Consider the following 20,905-nt stretch of genomic DNA (forward strand, 5'->3'; position numbering starts at 1 on the left):
TTAAATGCAGACAGTGGCAATGCTGCTGTTCCCTTGTGGCTAGTTGGCCACCACAGTGAACATAGTCATCTACTGACAAGGTGTGAAGGGGAGCAGATTACACCTGCCAGCAGGAGGGATGGCTGGAGAGAAGAAAGGAGGGGGTAGATGGAGGACAGGGCAAATAGAGATGAGGGGGAATCCACTTCCATTTTGATTGCTACAGCCAGGGGTCTTTTTTCTTTTTCCTCCCTAACCACCCCACTACCATTGCCTGCCGTATTTGGCCCCAGGCCTGCGAGGCGAATCGGGCCATCAAAGCTTCTTGTGGCCGATTTAACATCATTTCATTGACTGAGATAAGTGACCTTTTTTTGTATGTGGAGCATGAAGAAATGTGAAACTGTATGCCCTCGATGCAGACGTGCAGACTTACTGTCACCACGCACACACGCAGCTACACACTCCTCATTGTCTGTTGGTTGTATCAGGCAAAAAGTACTCTCATCTGCATCCCAAGGGCATTGCTCTGCTTGCAGTGGCTGATGGCTTTGTTTTTATATTTTATTCTCTCTACCATACTGTCTCTCAGCATTCTCCTTTTTCCCATCGCTTGCTCATTTTGATTCAGAGAGAACTGTCAGGCTTACACAATAGAATCTTTTCTTTTTTCCCCTTTCTTTTTTCTTTTTGCTCTCCACATCGCACCCTGCTGTCCCACCCACTCACATCTCTTTCCATTTTGCACTCCTCTCCATCAAAATTGTCCTTCTTGACAAAAGGGGCGCCAAGGCTTTCACAGACAGGGGTGGAGAAGGGCTCGGCGGAAATCAATAAATTTCACCCCAGGGGCAGCAGCCGGTTCTGTCTTTTTCTGCGGGTCCCCCCCCCATTCGTTCGGCCCCCTCAAATCTGACCCGGACCCTCCACAGGAAACCTGTAAAACAGTCAAAACCAATTTGCAGAAAGTTGTTCTACTTCTCTCCTCCTGCCTGTCTTAAACAGGATTTGCTGCTGATGGATTCACCCTTGCCTACATGTACAGTATCAGTGGTAGATTTGGCAAAATTAAGAGCACATGCTGTGTTATACAGCACCCTTGTCACAAAATGTAATTCTGTTTTTTTTCTGGCTCTATTGTAGACAGCGGCAGGGCTCTACATCACCAGTATGTGCAACTCCCCACTCCATACTTCAAATCTAAGATAAGCCCAGAGAGCAAGTGAATGTGTTGATTTATTTGCTTACGTAGACCTGACTTAAAAACTATCCTCATTAGTCTTGTTGGGAGGAGGGGAGCGCACGGCATAAAAATGGAAGTTGTTTTCTCCTGCCTTTTTATTTAGCAGTAATGAAAAATGACAGTGTTCCCACTGTTGGCCATACAGGGAAATTTATCACCTGTTTAATTTCACACTCGGGTAGGCCTGGCCTCAGCTCCTTTTCTCGACACTGACAAAGTGGTAACTGAGAGCAGTGCATCACCTACGGAGGCCCGAGCCCCCTTTTTTAATTGAATAGACATTTAATAAACAAGATTATGAGAGCAGGATCACACGGCGATGCTGGATCCTCACCCTCGTCGCTCCTCACACGGCACGGATGTGATCAAGCTCCAAAAGACAGGAAAGGGCATGAAAAAACAGGCAAGTGAGTGGCTGGGTGGCACGAGAGCTTCCCGGAGTGTGATCAGCGTATTTTTCCTTCACTGTCCATTCATCATGGGGGCTTCTAACCTTCCGTTGAGGCAACAAAACTTCTTTTCTCCTCCTGCCATCTAAAAACACCCCATCCTCCCACTGGCTGTGATGCTTCTCCGTCCTACAGGAACTTTATTTAGGCTAACGTGCTGTCACATCAGTCAAAGAAGGTGGTACTGATAAAGGGAGCAAAACCGTTGTCATTTTCAAAGAGGGAGAATTTCTTTAAAGCCATAGATGTCCCGAGTTGACATTCAGTCAGGTCATGATATCAGAGGTATCATAGAAATATCAGATGTCTCCTGGATCATTGATGTTGACACAACAAATCTGGTTTGCTGAACATCTTCAGCCCCCTCCCCTCCGTCATCTATAATTTACCCAGGTTCTCATGTTTTCTCCTCTTCCCTCTACTTTCATTAGCACACAGTTCAAGACAATACCGTCTTCCTCTTCACTTCCTCTATTATTTCTACTGTCAAACCCTCTCAGTCTTTTTCGGACATTATTCTTATGCAATTCATTTCCTTTCTTCTCTACGCCGCTCAATTCTGGCTTCTTAATGGAGCTCCCCTGGCTAAATAGACTCAGGCTTCTGACAAGACTGAGTAAAAAGAAACGGATGGGCAGTACGGAGAGAATAGCTGATGCAGCCATCTTGGCTGGGGACATATTAATTGAAAGGTTCATAGGCAGCGTGGGTGACGGGCACATCAAAGAACAACAGCTAATTAGGACCCCCTCCCCTCGCCTTTCACTGTTATTTATTCCATTCTAGCGTCTTACCTCTTTTTATATATTTATCTTGTCTGTGTGAAGGGACCTGAGTGGAATATGAATCGGCTACTCCGGCATTTCCTTTTTACTGCGTCGTGCTGAGCTGGCAAACAGTAAACAGATACAGGAAGCCGACCATGGGCTGCTGAGCTCCCTTTCTGTTTCTGATCTCTCCTTCTCACTTTCAGATGCCATCTGACGCTGAGTACCTGCGATAATGTCACTGGCAGCTGAAAGCCATTACGCAGCGCATTAGCTGTGTCACAAAATGTTATGTTTAACTCAGACTGTGGTTCGAAATCAATAAGTTACAACAATGGCAAATTCAAGTAAACGGATTAGGGTTGGGGCTTTAAAATGGAGACAGAGCGATGCTTTAATAAGCACTGATGGTTCCTAGTTTTTTGTTTTTTTTTTCTTGGGGAGGGGTGGGGGGGGGCGCTCTTCACAAGGCTACAACTCCTCTGTTGAAGGCACAGATAGTAAAGCGACGTCTCCGCCGCCGTATCGACCACTCAGATCTCTCCCAGCACCACAGCTGATGACCCATATCAAAGAACAGCCGGGGCTTCATCTGCCCTTCCCCGCACCATGCACTGTGACCTGCTCCATAATCTACTTTAGGAGACGGTTTATGCTGAGTGATACTTCCATTACACTATGACATTGATTTAACCATTAGAGGCAGTGCATCGATACACAGAGCCGAACGAGCCTTAAAAGTAGACGAGAAGGGAAAGAAAGACCTCGATTACCTAATGCGCTTTGAGTCTTCTGCCTGCGCTGGGAGCTTTTAGTTGAACTGTAGTCCTTTTTTGAATAACAAATTTGTTTTAAATGAACTTTCTGCCAGCCCCCAGGGTGCCTCTCTCTGTCTGACATTCTTTCCGTCTTTCATGCTGCATGCTTTCATTCCCCCGCTTTCACACACGTTTACCTAATCTCCCTCTGGAGTTCCACTGTAGGTAAAATTTGCAACTTCAAAAGCCAGATCCTCCTATTTTTTTTTGCCTGCACTTTGCAATCCCCCCCTCCCTTCCCCGAATTTGTTTTCCTCAAATCAACCCACTCGTCAAATACCCCCCCCCCCCCCACAATAATTTTGTTGAGCTGTACATCCTGGCCCCTAATTGGGTTTTTATTTGTCCTTGCTCTGCCTCGTTCCCTATAAACATTAAGCCAGCCTTAGCTGTTCCTCCTACTGCGATACACAGACGTGCATTTTTAAAACAAGCAAAAAGCCATTTCAGGGTCGCAGTTAAAGAGTTGCTGGGACAACTTTCTTTAAAGTCTCGGGAGATAATTAGATTTTACAGAACACTTTGCAATTAGTTGCATTCTCATATCGGGAAGCAGGCACCCATAAAGCAGGCCTCGCCACCAATTCTCTCCGCACACTTGGAGGCCGGAGTTAATAATTCCCTCCCTTTTTTTGTTTCTGATGTAATTGAAATGAAAGGATGCCTCACTGGTGGTGCAGAGATGTCTAATTTATTTAGTCAATCTGTGGCCCTCGCTAGACACCGTCATTATCTTGTACTACCAGCAGCGCCTTCGGTTGCCTCTCGCCATCACGAGGGGAAATGTAAATTATCTTAACTTTACGGCGCCCACAGTGTTTAAATGTAGTTTTAACTTCAAGACAAATAAAACTATGATGCCCACTAGATGTATAGATTGTGATGTGTGTGCATATTTGTTAATGATATTGTGTGTCTTTTTTTATGTAGACTGCGGCTCGGGCGGGTCTGGATCGGGTCAGGAGAGCTGTGAACAGGACCGCTGTCTCGTATTTGGAGGCACGTGGTACGAAGACGCAGAAGACGAAAGCGACCGATGCCTTTGTGAATACAGCTGCACGAGTGTGCCTCACAGCCTGGTAAGACAGCCTTCAAAAATCATTTGCCATTAGCTGCTAATGTGGTTAAATCTTCCAGTCCCTTCAAAGAAAAATGCAAAAACATAAATCGCACACATCTGCTTTTGACATTTTCATCAGACAAACTCCAATCTCCTATAAAATGACATGGAAAATTATTCCTGAATTTTTGTCTGTTTAGCATAAAAAGAAATCTAGATGTCTTCTGAATTTGCCGAATAACCTCGCTTGTTACAAAATCCATCAGGGGCCACTTTCTTTCTTATTTTCTTGTAAATTTGACAAAATTGTAAAACATGGGGGTGTGGATGAAGGCACGGGGGACTTTTTCAAGGTCAGCTTCAGATAGAAAATCTTTTCGCAGCATTTCTTATTCGGAGACAGCATGACTGTACAACCTCGGTAATTTGTAAGCCAACACAAAACTCAAAAAGGATCCCAGAAACTGAGTAACTGGGCAGAAGAAAGTTTTTTGACATCCACGATTAAGCATCAGAAAGGCGAGGCATAAGGCTGGAGATGGTGTTTATGTTGCGTCCGTCAGTGGAACATATAGGTTGACATAGTCTGCATAACAGGGGAAAGAAACACTGTATTTATGGATTACCTGACTGAACACCACGTGACACGAGGAGAATGCTCCAGTGACAACAGAAACAGACCTGTCTCATAAGCAGGAGCAAAAAATATCCTCTTTTCCCACGAGGTCATCTTACCATCATGAGCAGCAGCAGCTTGCTTTGTTGTCACGGATGTGGCTCAGGTGTCACCGCATGGTCTTAAGTGTGGTGAAACTGATGACACCTGATTAAACCACGTCCATTACAACTGAGTAAAAACGCCACCTGACAAAGGCCGTGAAGTATTATTGAAAGCAACCGAACTAACCACTTAATGGCTCTTTAGTTCAGCGTCTAGGTGAATGCGCTTTTACTTTAAATACAGGGCACGCCTCGGTAAAAACACGCGGCCTGGTAATAACTGAAGCAAGGTAGAGCAAAAAGAGCTGAGGGGCTAAGCTAGACGCTGCTTCAGACTCTGCTTTGTGTCTTTCTTTTTGCAGGTTTGTGGTTCCGATGGGAAAAACTACAGCAACGAGTGCGAGCTGAAGAAGGCCAGATGTGAGAAACGAGAGCACTTGTTGATTCAAAATCAGGGACCCTGTGCAGGTCGGTACATTACGCCACTCAGAGTCGATGTCATTGCAGTGCACAAGAGCACCCTCATCAAGTCTCATTGTCGCTGACATCCCATTTCTCCACTCATTCCATCCATCGATGGGGTTGTAATTGTCTCTAGTTTGAGTGTAATTCTGACAGCACTGCTTGTGTCTCTTGTGTGACCTGATTAGCCATAAGCAAGTGAAATGATGGGAGGTCAGTGTTAAATTTGATGTGTGGGTTTGTGTAATTTGCTCAGGGAAGGTTGGCTCAGCACACTTTGAGCTTTCCAGCTTTTCTGGGAAGTGACTAGTCCACGTGGGCCGGCTCGTGAGCAGAGTTAAAAATCTTCCTCTCGGGCCCAAGTGTGAACTAACAGATAGTAATAAAGGCTCACTTTTCTGTCCAGATATTCAGAGAATTTAAAGCAATAAACCTGTGCTCCGGAGCTTGCTTCTTAGCCCTCAGGACACCACTTTCCCCTCTTCCTTTAATATAAACTCCCTCTCTTTGCATGTGATGAATGACATTTATCAGCCACAAACGCTGTGAGATCAGTGGCAGAGCAGCAAAGGTTAACCATCTTCCTCACTGTGGCTATGTTAAATGAAGAGCTTTTTGCTAGCACAGGCCAGGGAGCAGAGCAAAAGGCACTTAAGGGATTTTGTGTGATCATTCCAGTCTGTTTGATTCCCCATGGGTCTGAAAGAGAGGAGGATGGAGAGAGTTTGAAGAGAGTGAGAATGAAGGAGCTGCCAGTGTTTTCACACACATCTCTGCAGATTCTTCTCCTTCCTAAGCTGGCCTCCTTGGGCACTGACTGTCACGCTTCTCTACCATCCATGGATAATCAATCCTTTTTTGAAGAGCCCTCTATGGGTACAAGGCCTCTGGGTTCTCATCTCCTATTGGCTAATGGGGGAGGGGGGAAACTCAGATCTTGGGGAATTTCACTGCCCTCTGCATTAGCTATGTAAGGAGAAACTTCATTTGACCTCAGCTCCATAAACTTTATCAAAACATGCCAGCTCTCAGTAGCGGAGCATGAAAGCAACCTTGTATTTCAGAGGTTCTCAGTTTGAAAAGCTACCTACTTTGCATACAGTGTCAACACAGCCGTCTGCTGTATGCACATTTGTAAAGTTTGCCTCTTGTAGCATTTAAAATAGTATTTTTTTTTTTTTGCCACCTGCAAACTCAAATCAGGGTCAGGGATTTCAATATAATCCACTGAAATTTTTATTGGTTTACTAGACACATGTGCAGATGTGCCCTTGCAGGAATATAAAAGACCAGCAACAATCAGCGAAGCGGAGAAAGCGCAGCAGTGGACCTTGAAAATGTGAGGGTAATATTGCATGTCACAGCGAGGTGCATTGTGCTGGACAATGGGGAAAAACCCTTGAAGGGTGGAAGAACATATGAAATTAAAAGTTCTCCTTGTCCTAATAGGCTCAGTACAGATAGCCGAATGGAGCACTGAAAAGTGGCAAGTTAAATGAACTGTGTCCAAAGCCCATCTCTGGAGTGGGAAAGCACTGGAAAAAGAGCGCGCCGAGTCATCACCATTAGGCTGAGGCTCATATCCACACCAGTAACAGTGTGATTTATGGCCCCTGTATCTCCAGCCTCCAAACTCCAAATGAGCAACACTAAAAGAGGCGATGGGGAGGGGAATAGAGAGACACACAGAAAACCAAGGGTTTTCCCGTTTCTATCTACAACTTTACTTTTCACTCCAAAGTATGAAAAAATGTGAACAATGATGCTTTTGCTCCGGCCATTAAACAAATCCTATTTTCCTCCCACTGACTGTTTTGTTGTTCTCTTCCAATTTCTGGAGAAGCGCCAGGTTTGAGGAACGCATTTGTTTTTATTTTGTTGAATGTGGCTCTGTATTCAGTGCTGTCACACTATTTTGGCGTCTGGTGCATCCTTAGACAAAGGAGCTCTCCACACAGTGTGCGCAGGCAGAAACTGCTTGGCAAATTCCTTGGCATTATGCAGCAGGCCTTTTTTTTTTTCTTCTGCTTCTTCTTCTTTTCTTTTTTTGAAGGTTGTAGGGCAGCGGTGCAATTTCGTAATATTAGACAAGAACAAATGAAGAGAACATGCCTTCTAGTAGGTGGTAAATGTCAGCTTCTGCACATTCACCAGAAATGCCATTGTTTGTTTTCACTGGAGGTAATAGCATCATTTTCCCCCTGATTTTGAGTCATTGTGGAGAAAGTAGCAAATAGAATTGTTATCTTGAAGCCGACTGCCAGGCTCTCCACCTCTGCCCCTCAAGCCAATCTCATTGTTGGCAAAAAAGTTACATGTTGTTCAGAGATTGTGTTGTTTAATTCCCCTCCTCCACCACCATCAACAAACCCTACAGTAATCACTCAAATGCTGGTGTTCCTCTTTCTCTCCCTGTTCCATCTTCCATCTCCCCTCCCTTTCCTTCCCTACCTCATCGGTGATTTCAGCCGTATCTCTGCCAGACCCGACGGTATCCGAGCACTGCAGCGTGTCAGTGTACGGCTGCTGCTCAGACAATGTGACGGCCGCCTTAGGAGTTGGACAGGCTGGATGTCCCGGTGAGTCCTATTCTGTGTCCCACTTTGACCCGTCAGTGTGTCACGAGTTTTAAAAAAAAAAAAGAAAAAAAGGAGGGGAAAAAAGTAGATAGTATCAGGCTGTTTGCAGCATATGGGCCTCGTTGTCCTTGACTGCAATTACAGTAGCAAAGTTGCAGAGCCGAAAACGTTTCATCTTAATCCAAGGAATAATTATGATAATTCTGCGCTGTATCAACAGAAAAATCTCTTCATCTGATGATCCTGACAAATGATAGTGCGCAGATGGAAGAGAAAAGGCTTGCATCGAGCTGTAAGCCAGGGGATACAGCATGGATGGAGAAAATGCAGACGTAGAAATAAGAATACGCAGAGATTTAGAAAAAAGGAAAATCACCTCAGCGCGCTTTATCCGCCTTTTTATTTGCGGAATAGGGTTTAGCTGACATTTGAGCCTAGCATAAATCTCTAATACAGAGTATCCATCACAGTAAGCATTATCCAACTCTTATAAGCTACAGGGATCTATAAACAGCAGCAGTGTAAGTTTGCTGTAGAAAAGTGAAATTCCTTGTTGCTCTTTTCCCCTCAGCTACCTGTCAGTGTAATATCTACGGCTCCTACAAGGGGACGTGCGATCCAACCACCGGGCAGTGCTCCTGTAAGCCGGGTGTCGGAGGGCAGAAGTGTGACCGCTGTGAGCCGGGCTTCTGGAATTTCCGCGGCATCGTGACAGAGAACATGAGCGGCTGCACTCGTGAGGAATTCCTTCTTTGTATCTGATCAGCTGTGCAAATGCGTTTTATTTCGATAACGTTCATTTTATGTATGTTACTTTTCAATCCTTACATTTCCTCTCCACAAATGGTCTGTGCACACACGCACCAAAAAAAAAAAAATCCATGCACATCAAAGTGTTAAGAGGTTTTATTTGGTTTTCAGAAATCCTGAAATAGTGAAATAGTTAGTCTAGATCAGAGATGTCAAAGTCGGTTTAGTTCATGGGCCTCATATAGCCAGCTTTGATCTCCAGTGGGTCTTGTCAGTGGGTCTTGTCAGCAACTTGTCAGGATCTGGAACTTTCATCTCCAGCATCTCCGCAGACATCTCCAACTTTCATAGTTTGCAAAGTCCTGACTGACTTGTATGATTCACACCCCCTGCTCTAGATACACCATTAATATTTCTATGTGCACTTTTCTTCTGATCTACTTTACTTTTATAGTTACTGAACAATTTTTTTTCCAGAGTATAAACAATGTTACCGTCAGTTATTCCCCCCAATGTTTTCTGGGAAGAAACCCAAAACCTCTGAGTCTGTAAACCTAAAGTCTTTGCCAAATAAATCCAAATCGGCTGGAATCCACTCTACATAAGTGAGAGTCATATTTCTCAAGATAAGAGCCATAGTTTGACAATACATTTCTCACTGAATTAATAGCAGTGCCTCCGAGCTACCCTTTTTAGAACAGAAGTTTATAAAATGAATATCCATAAAATCTAGTCAGTCAAATTAGATTCTCTTCTAGTTAAGCTCCATATATTTATAGAGCTTAACTATTTGATGAGAGTTTTTGTGGAAAGATGTCTTACTTTGTCCTTTAGACCTGTCAAGGCTGTACTGAATGAACCATTCTCATTTGTATTCGAGTAAAGAACAGGGTCGGGACCCCTTGTTTGTCTTGGTGTAATGCAATATGGTGACTAGCTCGTATCCTGCCGTTGAGGTATCATAGGACATAGCTCCCCAAGTCACAGAGCATTTTCAGTCAACAGCAGGAAGCCTGCAGGTGCCTCACCCGTGGCCTGACCTTAACAAGGTTTACCCAAAGCAAGCAGACAGCACACCACACGCCAATACCATGTTCAGCAGGAGAGGAGTGAAAAACAACACACGTCATTGATTCCCGGAACATAATGGACTTGATGTCCTTCCCTGGTGTTGTTTTCCTGAGTTTCTCTTACGTACTCATTCCCCTCCTTCTTGTCCTCCTCCTGTGGCCCCTAGGGCTGGTTGAACTATCACCAACCCTTGATACTTAAGACAAAGATGTCTCTCAAGCACAACGCTACAGAGGCTAAGGTTGCTTCAAGCACAGTTTGTACAGACTATAAACCGAGCTATTCCTATCTCTCTTCCTGCCGTCGTCGCTAATTGACTGGCCTTTTTTTCCCCTCATCAATCTCTCTCATTTTTTTTCCCACCTTTCCACGGCAGCATGCAACTGCGACGCTACGGGCTCAGTCCGGGATGATTGTGAGCAGATGTCGGGTCTGTGCTCTTGCAAGACGGGAGTGAAGGGCATGAAGTGCAACGTGTGTCCAGATGGGAGCAAGATGGGCATGAATGGCTGCGACAAAGGTAATAAGAAAGAGCATCAAGGCCAGTGTGTGGGGCATTCAGAAACCAAACACACACACATTTCGGTCCCAGCTTCTCTCTATCATTCCAAAGTGGTTTTTGTCACTTATCTGATTTGTGGATCAGCCTGGAAGCAGCCATTTCTTTCTTCATCGGCTCTTTGCATCCATCAGCTTTATTGGCAAAGAAGGAAGTGGCTGCAAGAGAGCTGATCAATAGTGATTAGGAAAATACTCAAGTGTACAAATGGCATGTGGATGACACATTTCCCATTGATATTTTATTTTCTCTACAACATTCACAGTTGTGATGATTCACTGTTCTGTGAATGTGTGGGTTTATACCTCTGTTTAAGGACTATTGATTACTTTTGATTAATAATAAAAACAGCCCTGGTGATTGTACAAGCCACAAAGCCGGTTGAAGGAAAGGTTAGTTCCTGCTGTGGGGGCCTGCAGCTCCTTGATTAAGATGCACCATCAGATATCGACTGGAAGTCAAATGCTTAATGAAGCCAGCAGTCCCAGCACAGTGGTGGGGCTCTTCGCCACACACCCTGCCAGATAAAAAGGACGAGTACTAGGAGGGTGCAGCACATAAAAGCAGGAGCTAAAGGGTGGGGTGCTCTAAGCCTCTGTGATGAAACAATGCAAAGACCCCACACTCACATCCAGGTGGGTGGATGGTGGACTCCCTGCAGCAGATCCTGCTGCGACAGCGTCAAGGCTTCAAACAGTCTTTAGGGGAGAACTGAGGAGAGATCTTGAGTGCTCACCTTTGTGCCCCTCAGAAGATAAACTTTTTTTTGTGCAGCAGTTTTGGAAAATTGCTGTGCATGCCATGAATAATTGAAACTCAGAGAATTTGGGAATTCTATTATCACTGTTATACGGTTGGTGTAAAGATGCTGAATACAAGACAAGGATGAAGTCTTTCAGCTCACCCTTTCCACACTATATAATCACCCCGAGTGCGACAAGTGGTGTTTTAACCTCCTAGGACCTGGCGTCCACATATGTGGACATCAAATTATGGGTTGTCTAGACCAAAATACTAAATTTTGCTCTACAGGGCCCTGATATCCAATTATGAGGACATTATACTGACACTGTTCTATCCAAATTTAAAGCGAATGTCCTCATATGTGGCTCTGATTTTTCTCAGAAACAAAAATCAAGTAAAAAAAAAATCTGGTAATTCTTTGTTTTTACATCCATCAGGTCCCAATCAGCCCAAATATCAAAGAGAAATAAAAAATGCATGCCATGAAAGAGTTCGGGTCTTGGGAGCTTAAAACTGTGGCACAATAGCACAAGTATAGTATGAATGTTGTCAGCAGTGCAGATGAATTGTTATTCGCTGTTTGGGGTTAAAGTTTTATAGCTAGACAGCTTATAACACAGTTTGTTGTTATACTTTGAAATCCCCTCAGGACCTGATCCCAGCATATATATCAGAACTGCTATCCCTGTACTCTAAACCAGCAGCTTATAGTCTGTTCCCACGTCACTGTTAACACTCAAGAGAGACAGAGTGACTGCTGTATGCAGTATCATCTTTTACGTTGCTTTTAAAGACTTTTTCTTTACATTTTTTGGTTATTTCAGGTCTTAACTATTGTGTTCAACTGTATTTTATTCTTTAACGGGTGTTTAACTGGCCGAACTTTTGGTACCTACAGAAAGGTTGACATTTTGATACAAAGGAAGTTGTAATGTTTTCAAAGAGCCAAACACAGGAGACCAGGCTCAAAAATTCAAAACCTTAAGCATCAGCAAAACCAGCTGACAGAAAGTAAAGGTTGGAGTCTTGAAAGCATATTAGATGGACAAACATGATTGGACCTATACTAGGAACAAAGAACTAGGAATGAAAGGGCAGTAATACACAAAAAAAGCAAGGGAAGGCCAACATGAATAATGGAAATAACCAGCCCGTTCTCACTCCCGAGGCGTAACATCCCGACGATTTGTCACGTTCCGCGGCGTTCCTGAGGAACGCGAAAGGTGACCTTCCGCGTTCTTATGTTACACGCCGGGTTATGGGTGAAATCCAGCAGAATGACGGTCCTGCGGTAATACACGTTCAAGCCATGTATTCCAGCCCTAACACTAACTTTGTCCCTAACCTTTACCAGCACTTTAGTGACGTTAAATAGTGTTTTCCAAAGCGATTTAAGTAAATTGAACGAACATATGTAGATTGATTGCAAACGGTTCTCAAGTTTAATCATTTCTCCGATCTCATCATTTACGAACGTGTTGGGTGCCCGGAAGTGTAGTATGTTGACGATTTGTCACCTAGTGTAAAATATTACTCTTCGGGAGTGAGAACGTGTTGAGATAACACTCACAGGAAAGAACAAGGATTACAGAATAAAGGAGGAAATCACTGTGAAACAACAAAACATGGCAGAAATGTTGCCAGCTATAGTCTGATTTTACAGTCTCCATTGCTGTATATAAAGTACTCTATTTGGACAAAAGTGTTGGGCCACACCTCTTAATCTTTAGATTCAGGTGTTTTCAGTCCCGTTGCCACAGACTTTTTAAATCAAGCACCTAACCATGCAGCCTGCATTCACAGTCATTGATGAAAGAATGAAGAGCTCACTGAATTCAAGAGTGGTGCTCTAACAGGATGCATAGATGACTCAGTAAACCTGTTTCTCCCACAGGTCCTGAAGCCCCAACTTCCTGTGAAGAGTTACAATGTAACTATGGAGCCACTTGCATTAAGGTGAATGGCCAGGCCCACTGTGAGTGCCCCTCACCTGACTGCGATTTGAAAAACAAAACCAAGGTGTGTCTTTCAAACTGTCTAAAGAAATAAGTTGTTTGAATGGAAACACATTCTTTTAGTTGCCTGTAGGGAGTTAACGTGTTCTCCCTTCGCTCCATCTCTGTCACTGTGGAGCAGGTGTGCGGCTCAGATGGGGTGACCTATGCCGACCAGTGCCAGCTGAGGACCATAGCCTGTAGACAGGACAAGGACATCACAGTGCAGCACTTTGGACAGTGCACAGGTGAGCCTCGTAGAAACCTCCATGCATAACGAGACACACGGATGGCCAACTGTTGTCAGTCCCTGATCAAAAGATAATGAGCAGTGCCGAGGGCCTCAAATTAACCCCCTCCTGCTGTTTCTCCTCCTATCCATCACTCTGATTCAGAAAGTAAGGTCAGAGCACTGTGAGAGCACATTTATCTTAAAATAAATGTTTCTGCACACACTCGAGCAGCTGTGCTTATTTCTTGTTAAGGTAATTCAAGTGCTGAAGAGTATATAATAAAAGCATCTTACACGCATCATGTTCAATAGCACTTCTGTATATCGAACAAGCCTGTCTCTCCTCCTGGTTTTAAACTGCCTGGTGAGAATGAAAGCATGTGCCACACTACAGGGATCTTAGAATTAAGATGGAGATTTATTTATTTATTTTGAAAAGAAAAACTGGTTTGACTGGAGTCTGTGCCTTGCAAACTCACCAGATAGCAATGACACTTCCTCTTTGCTTTCCAGTCCCTTTGTTGGGATTTGGCTTCATCTTCAAACCCCCTGTTGGGGAATACATCAATCCCTTCGCAGCTTGATGCTGCCAGGAACACGATGCTGCTGAAGTATGATTGCACATGTAGAGTACATGTGTACTCAGGAAAAGGTACAGCTCTTGCCCCCCCCCTCCTCCCCTCCATCCCAGCCCACATGCTGATGGACATTGCTTGGATCGGTGTAATAGGCACTGGGACCCTTGCCAAGGCCACAGCTTTCATGTACAGTGAAGTGGTCTCGCCGACTGCCAGCTTGCGTCACAGCAGAATTCTAGAGACGCCGCCGGCAAGAGCAGGAGGAAGCTCTACGCCAGCTGTGGAGCTGTGGCCGCGAGCCACTGCCAGGTGTCTTACATTTTCAGGTAGAAAAATGTTCATTCACCTCATCATTTAGTGGATCAAATGACCTCATGCAGAGACACGAGTCCCTTTTACCCCTCTTCCCTGAGTGGTCCCCTTCAGACTCAAATTGCAGTATTCCAGATAGGAAAGGATGTTGATATAGTGTATGTTGATTTGTAGTTTCAGGTAGTCGGATTAAAAAAAAAAAGGAGGAATTGACAAGGCTTTGATAAGTCCCTGAACATCTGGTAATTACAAATTCAGTGCCGTGGGTTACCAGCAAATGAAGCCAAAATCCAGTCTGATCTCACATTCCTCTGTTGCCTGGCAATAGAGATGTGGGTTGTGTGTAATCCCTCACCTAGCATTTCTGCATACACAGAAGGCACGAAGACGCCTCGCAGTGGACTCTCTCTCTATCTCTACGGGGACGACGAAGAGACAGGCGAGCGCTCGGGCCCCACCAGCAGCCGCAGAGGATCTTTTAATTTCTTCACCCGGATGCGGTCGCACCGCGGGTTGCTGTTCTGGCGCTGCTGTCGGCTCGGGAGTTAGACCTCGAGCTCATTTCACGTGTGGCTGGGTGCGAATTAGCATTTGCTCTGCCTCCACCCCTCACCACGCCAGAGCCAAGCCCGCCCTCCCTCCCACTGTTTACACGCAGCGCTTCCAGACGCCGGGCCACAGCGCCGTGGCATGCCAATGCTTGCCGAGCTGCTCCATGGTTTGACAGGAGAGCAGTGCCAAGGGGTCTGCTATAAATGAGTGAATATTGATCTTTTTTAACATCATTGATCTGTTGCAACTTTTTATTATACAAGGGAGCGTGACTGCTGCTTCTGCTGCTGCTGTGCAGTCTACCGCTAATGGGCAGGCTGAGGAAAAAAATTACAAGCCTGCAGAAAAAGCTCCTCAAATCTTTCTGCCTGTGACAGAGAGCTGTGATGTTACCCGGCTCTCTCTGAAGTCTCCTCCAAGCAGCTGCAGAGTATGGGGAGGAGTATTGCCGGCTTCTTTGCTAAGTCTCAGCAAAAGATGAAGCGATAAGAGAAGAATCCTCAAAAAAATATGCATAAAACACTGTACCTAGCACCGGAGGGAGGGCATTTGTACCGGTGAGCAAATTCTGGCAGCGGGAGGAAATGGCCACCATGTTGGCAATGACCTGCCTCTCCCATATGGTGTTATTACCTGTAAGTTTGTAGCAAATTGGCAACGAAGGCCAGCATATGGCACAGGCAGCCCTCTGCCTGCTTGCTAGTCAGGGTTCTGTTGCCTTCCCCTCCATATCCTGCGATTTTTTTGTGCCATTATTCACTCCCTCGTTCAGTTTGCCATGCCATGTTTCCCTGCTGCTGATTTGTTAACCTGTATTTTCCATCTGATTTAAACCCTTTCTCTGTCAGGCTCTTTTTCCCTATCATTTCCTCTCCTTGCCTCTGTAGCTTCCTTGTCTTTCTCCTCCAGTTTGCGCTTTCCGAATTCCTCCTCCTCACTGAGGGTGGCTGACTCCACAAACAATCTTAATAATCACCTGTCAACAATAAGTACACAGCTGAAGCAAGCCGAGATGACTATGATTTATTTTGCTCTCTACTCCGTGACATTACTGTCCAGTGCTCGACTGGGAGGAAATAAAGCAAAAAAAAAAGGCAAATGGACTGTTAAACGTGATTAAGAGAAGCGTCAGCTGAACAGACTGTGCTGCCAGTCCTTCTCTGCTTTCTCCCAACGAGCGCTCCTCTCTTGCTTTATCCCATGTCACTGAGCTTGCTTCTGGAGATGCCCGCACACACCCAAACACACATTAGGCCCTTTCCAGGGACCAATCCGCTTGACGCTAAGCTTGGCACAAGACTGACAGGTGTAGCCGAGAGGAAACGCGATGCATGCCACCTTCCTTGGTGATAGCATCGCTCCTCTATGCACTCCAAATCTCTCTATTACAAATATCTTCCGAGCTTTAAGCTGACAATCTGTGCGTCTCCCGGGCTTTCTGCCGTCTCAGTAGGTATCACATTTCACACCTCAGTGAATAATTGCCGATCAACTAAGCGATTATAGCGGTGTAATTAAGTCCTACACATAATGTTAGGCGAATCCTAATGAGGCGCATGTCTACGGTATAGCTTTTTATTTTTTAATCGCCTCTTCATTTCACCTTCTCGCTAACACACATCTGTGCTCATGGGACGGCAAGGAGCGAAGAAATAATGACAATATTGCCGTGACTGCCCGCCACGGCTAAATCTGAAGTGTTCGCTTACGTAGCATCTCCCTGCCAACTCACTTATCTCCCGCAGGAGTTTTTGTCCCATTTATCTCTCTTATCGCCAACAGTTTGTCCTTTTGCACCAGAGCTTTTTGCATTGGTAATGATGGGCTCTTTACAGAGAGGCTCTTCTCGCTCCCTCATGTAGAAGGATTCTTTTTTTGTTGTTGTTTTTGTTGCTCTCTCTGTGTGTGTGTGTGTGTGTGTGTGTGTGTGTGTGTGTGTGTGTGTGTGTGTGTGTGTGTGTGTGTGTGTGTGTGTGAATATTGACACGAGTGTGTTTGTGGTGGCGTTGACGGATACTCATGCTCTCTGCAAGCAGCGCTCTTTGAAGCCAGAGTTAAAGCCGGCTTTTTTTTTCTTTCTTTTTTTTTTTGCCCCATTTCTATCAATCATTCATCACCGGAGGCACTGGCTGTTGGTGATTAAAGCTGTGCTACTGGAGGGCAGCGTTTGAATATGGATATATAATTCATAGGCATTGGCACAGCAACACACAAACATATTGTGCACACGAATGCATGCCATATGTGTACAAACACAAGCACAAATACCCTCCACACAATGCGCTGACACCAACTGGAGTAGTTTAACCCGGTTTGGGAAACATAACTCGTCTGCAGGCGGAGTGCACATGCCCGAATGCGATGTGTCATCTGTTGGCATATTCCATTTTCACTCTTAAGACCCCTGAAACAAAGATTTCTGACATCTCATCCATTGCAGGCTTTTTAATCACGGGCTGCTTGTACAAACAGGCCTGTTTGTGTATGTGTGTGGTTTCTAATGTAATTATTTAATGACACTGGTGAACATCGGGGAGATGGGTTAGAAGATTAGAAGAGGCATAATCACTCACTGAATACAGGGGTAAAAAAAAAAAACAGTTATAGTGAGCAGTAGGTTGTAATAATCATTAAGTGATTTTGTTATGCTTTATTGGCTAATTATGTTTTTTTTTGTATTTCCTCTGGTGTGGTTTTTGAGGTTTTACTGCAGTTAAGTAAAACAAAGTCCAACACTTCCATCTATGCTCAGTCATTCATCCATTCCTTGCTTCCTCCCCTTCCCTCCACCAGAAACCATCTCTGAGCCTGCAGATCGACCCACCCCCAACCCCCCCGCCACCACCCCAAGCGCAACCGTTGCCGCCGCCACCACCATCACCACCGCCGCCCCCTTCCATCCAAACATGGTGCACGGCGTCCCGCCTCCATGGATCGAAACCCTCGAGCAACCTGCGACCACCACCCCCTTTCCATCCCCTACCCAAAAAAGTGCGCAAGCAACCAGCCACCACTCCACCCACATCCAGCCGCAAGCGCCGCAGCCCAGCCCAACCGCTGCCGCCGCCGCCTCCACATCCTCTCGCAGCGGTCCAATCCCCTCGGCCGCCGCAGCCTCCTTCGAGGGCTCGGGTAGCGGGGATCCAAGCGGGGACGAAGCGACTGAAGAAGAGAGCAGCGGCGTCCCAACGGAGGCCAGTGGGGCCGAGGAGACTGTCGGTAAATCCCTGCTCTTTCACTTCATTATCCATAAAGCTTTGGGTGTGTGTGTGTAGGGAGGGGAGGTTTTTCTAAAAAAAAAGGGGGCTGGTCAAACTCATAGTCTCCTCTTAGTTCACATCATAATGCATTCATGCCATCATCTGTTAATTGAAAATGAAAAATAGGCACAGGCTTATGTATTTGTATGCAAATTGCTTTTGAAGAGACAAATGTCACAGGCAGGCAGGCGGGGAAGAGAAATCTTTGTCAACAGGTGCTGTTAGTGTCATTTCCACTTGCATAAGATGTATATCTCAATTTCAGACAGAAAAGAATGTATTTGCATGGTTCACTGTTGCTACATCGCCCATGCGTTTTTCTTCCTCCCATTCCACCAGCTCTCAACAGCTAGCAAAACAAAACCCAAGCTCTGTAAAATACACTCTAGATGAAACTGCTGGTCCGCATCTCAGGATCTCTGGAGCCTGACTTGACAGGCTGATGTGACTGGGAGGTTGAGGTGCGAGTGTGTGAGCCAGCATACCTTGTCACATGACTAGTCTCAAATCTTTCCCGACATGCCTTCCTGGGCTCTGGCGGTTACCGGGCCTCTGGTTGAACAACAAGAGGACGACTAAGACTTTTCAATCAGTGCTCTCTTTTCTTTGATTTTTTTCTTTTTTTTCTGATATTGCCTTCCATCCGTCTGTCCACCTCACCTGACAGCTTGCAGTAACAGGATAAGATTGATGGAACGGCAAGGCCCCAATGTGCTCTTCCTCGGCTCTTCCTCCTCCTCCTGCTCCCCCTCCCCTCTCGTTCCTGCTCCCCGAGTTTTAGATTTATTCTCTTGTCAGAGGCTGACCAGAGTGCTCGGTGATGCAAGGAGCATGTAGCTTGTCTGCAAAGGAGACCTGGCGTCTTGTGACTGTGTGTATATGTGTGCGTATGAATGTGTACCCAAGTGTGCCTGGATGTTTTTCTTTTTTTCAACAGTCAGTTTGTGATTGTTTGATTAGACGATTTTCCAGGACAGTTTTGGATATTGAAATACTGAACTAATCTGTTTCGTCATCTGTTTTGTGTGTTTGCGTCTGTGTGTGTGTGTGTGTGTGCTAGTCTTATCTCCTGTTCCTCGTGTCACTGTGTTTGTCCAATCCAGAGTGCACATGTCACCATCTGAGCATATAAATGTGAGTAGGTCAGAGGTGCACATTTGCACATTTTTGTGCCTGTGGTATTTTTGCAATCCGAACAAATCTGTGTGTGTATTTGTCGTTGTGTTTATCTGTGTTTATTTGACAGCTTTCATGGCTTCCATAGGAGTTGCACTGCCCGATGCTTCTGTAAATGTGCAGACCACATGCCAGCAGATGCCCCATAAACCCCAGCCTCCTCCCGCCTTCTGCCCCGCCCCCTTCTCCCTCCTCCCTCCTCCTTCCACATCCTTTGACCGCATGTCCTTGAGAAGGACGTCCCTCGCCTCTGATGTGTTTATGGCTTGTTTAGCCGCTAGCTGTTTGCCTCGACGATTATTTCTAATCTCTCCGCGGCCATAAAGTGCACCGCCTCGACACCGAGACAACTCCCCCTCCGCCAACACCATCATTAGAGTGGACCGAAGCTCGCCGCTGTTATATACACACTCATTCTTCAGATAGAGCGAGCCGAGCCACTTTTATGTCTGTAATGTCCCAAGATAGCCAGATATGCAGTGACAGTAACACAAACACGAGTGTATGTTGTTTTTGTCCTCCTGGGACTCCTTGAAGGTAAAACTCACCCAATCTGCAGCGAGCAGTTATCACATCCTCCCATCATTAAAAGTGAGCCATGTGTGAGATGACTGGCAACACTCCCCATTAAGTGTTCTCTACCTGACAAAAAGAGTTCCAGGTGTACAATCAGTTCCAGTGAAAATGCCATATAATCACTCCTGACAGATGCCTTTATTAGTGTCCAATCACTGGTCAGCACTCTAAAACAAACACACAAACGTGTGTAGACGCGAGAGAAAGTTGGAATTGTAGGTTTTTGACCTTGGAATCACTGCTGGTGTTGAGTGCCTAAAAATTGTAGCTCTGTTCTGGGTTTCCTACATAAGCTGTAACGTTTCATGAACTATTATGAGCCTCTGTGTATCACCCTCAGGTCCCACAATGGCGAGCACCACTTTACCCACACTTGAGGACAGGTCGTCCTGCGACAACACAGAGTTCGGCTGCTGCCCTGATGGCAAGACACCATCCAGTACTCCAGAGGGCGCCAACTGCCCCTGTAAGTCAAGCGCACCTTTGAAAAAGACTTTCTTTACTCTCTAATTACCTAAACATCTTCCCGGCTGTCTTCTGCGTCTTCTGTCTGTTGCTGTTGTTTCACCAGCTTCTGTAGCTCTTGCTTTGAGTCGCAGAAGCTCGGGCTCTGTTTGTATGGAGGGCGCCTTTTATGGGTCTTTTGAGAAAAGTAATTGGCTTTCCCTCCAAGAGTGAGATGAGAAGACTGATACCGCTCTCATGCCTGTGCATTAAATATGGAGCTGGAGCCAGGAGGTGATTAGCTTAGTGTAAAGGCTGCAAGCAGAAGAGAGCAGCTAACACATCTCTCTGCAAAGCTCACCACTGAACGCTTTGTGTCACCTTATTTAACAAGCACACAAACTCAAATGTGGTAACGACGGTTTCAGAGGGACTTGTTGGCAGTTTCTTCTTCCTCCAAACTAATCGTGTCACAGCTCCATATTTAAAGCAGAAAACAAAACAAAAACCCAAATTTTCCAGCTGTAACCTCTGCTGCCTGAGGAAGTCCTTGTCGTCCTCCTCTGTTTACCTGGCCTCG

The 20,905-nt window shown here is 45.5% G+C and overlaps 1 protein-coding gene across 7 annotated transcripts in view; it reads left to right on the forward strand.

Moving 5' to 3' along the window:
- Window positions 1-20,905, forward strand: part of agrn (agrin) — a 259,295-nt gene that overhangs the window by 196,796 nt on the left and 41,594 nt on the right. For 6 of the 7 annotated variants that reach the window (XM_084918149.1, XM_084918152.1, XM_084918151.1 and 3 more), the window contains 9 exons: window positions 4,187-4,335; window positions 5,399-5,504; window positions 7,967-8,077; window positions 8,649-8,813; window positions 10,275-10,418; window positions 13,096-13,220; window positions 13,338-13,443; window positions 17,663-18,088; window positions 20,222-20,347. In XM_084918149.1, the coding sequence (XP_084774275.1) occupies window positions 4,187-4,335; window positions 5,399-5,504; window positions 7,967-8,077; window positions 8,649-8,813; window positions 10,275-10,418; window positions 13,096-13,220; window positions 13,338-13,443; window positions 17,663-18,088; window positions 20,222-20,347 (1,458 nt within the window). The remainder of the gene's footprint in view (window positions 1-4,186; window positions 4,336-5,398; window positions 5,505-7,966; window positions 8,078-8,648; window positions 8,814-10,274; window positions 10,419-13,095; window positions 13,221-13,337; window positions 13,444-17,662; window positions 18,089-20,221; window positions 20,348-20,905) is intronic. The other variant, XM_084918156.1, reaches the window with a different exon arrangement.

The sequence above is a fragment of the Perissodus microlepis genome, chromosome 20, assembly GCF_051167445.1.
Source record: "Perissodus microlepis isolate ML-2025 ecotype Zambia chromosome 20, ASM5116744v1, whole genome shotgun sequence".
Taxonomy (NCBI): Eukaryota; Metazoa; Chordata; class Actinopteri; order Cichliformes; family Cichlidae; genus Perissodus; species Perissodus microlepis.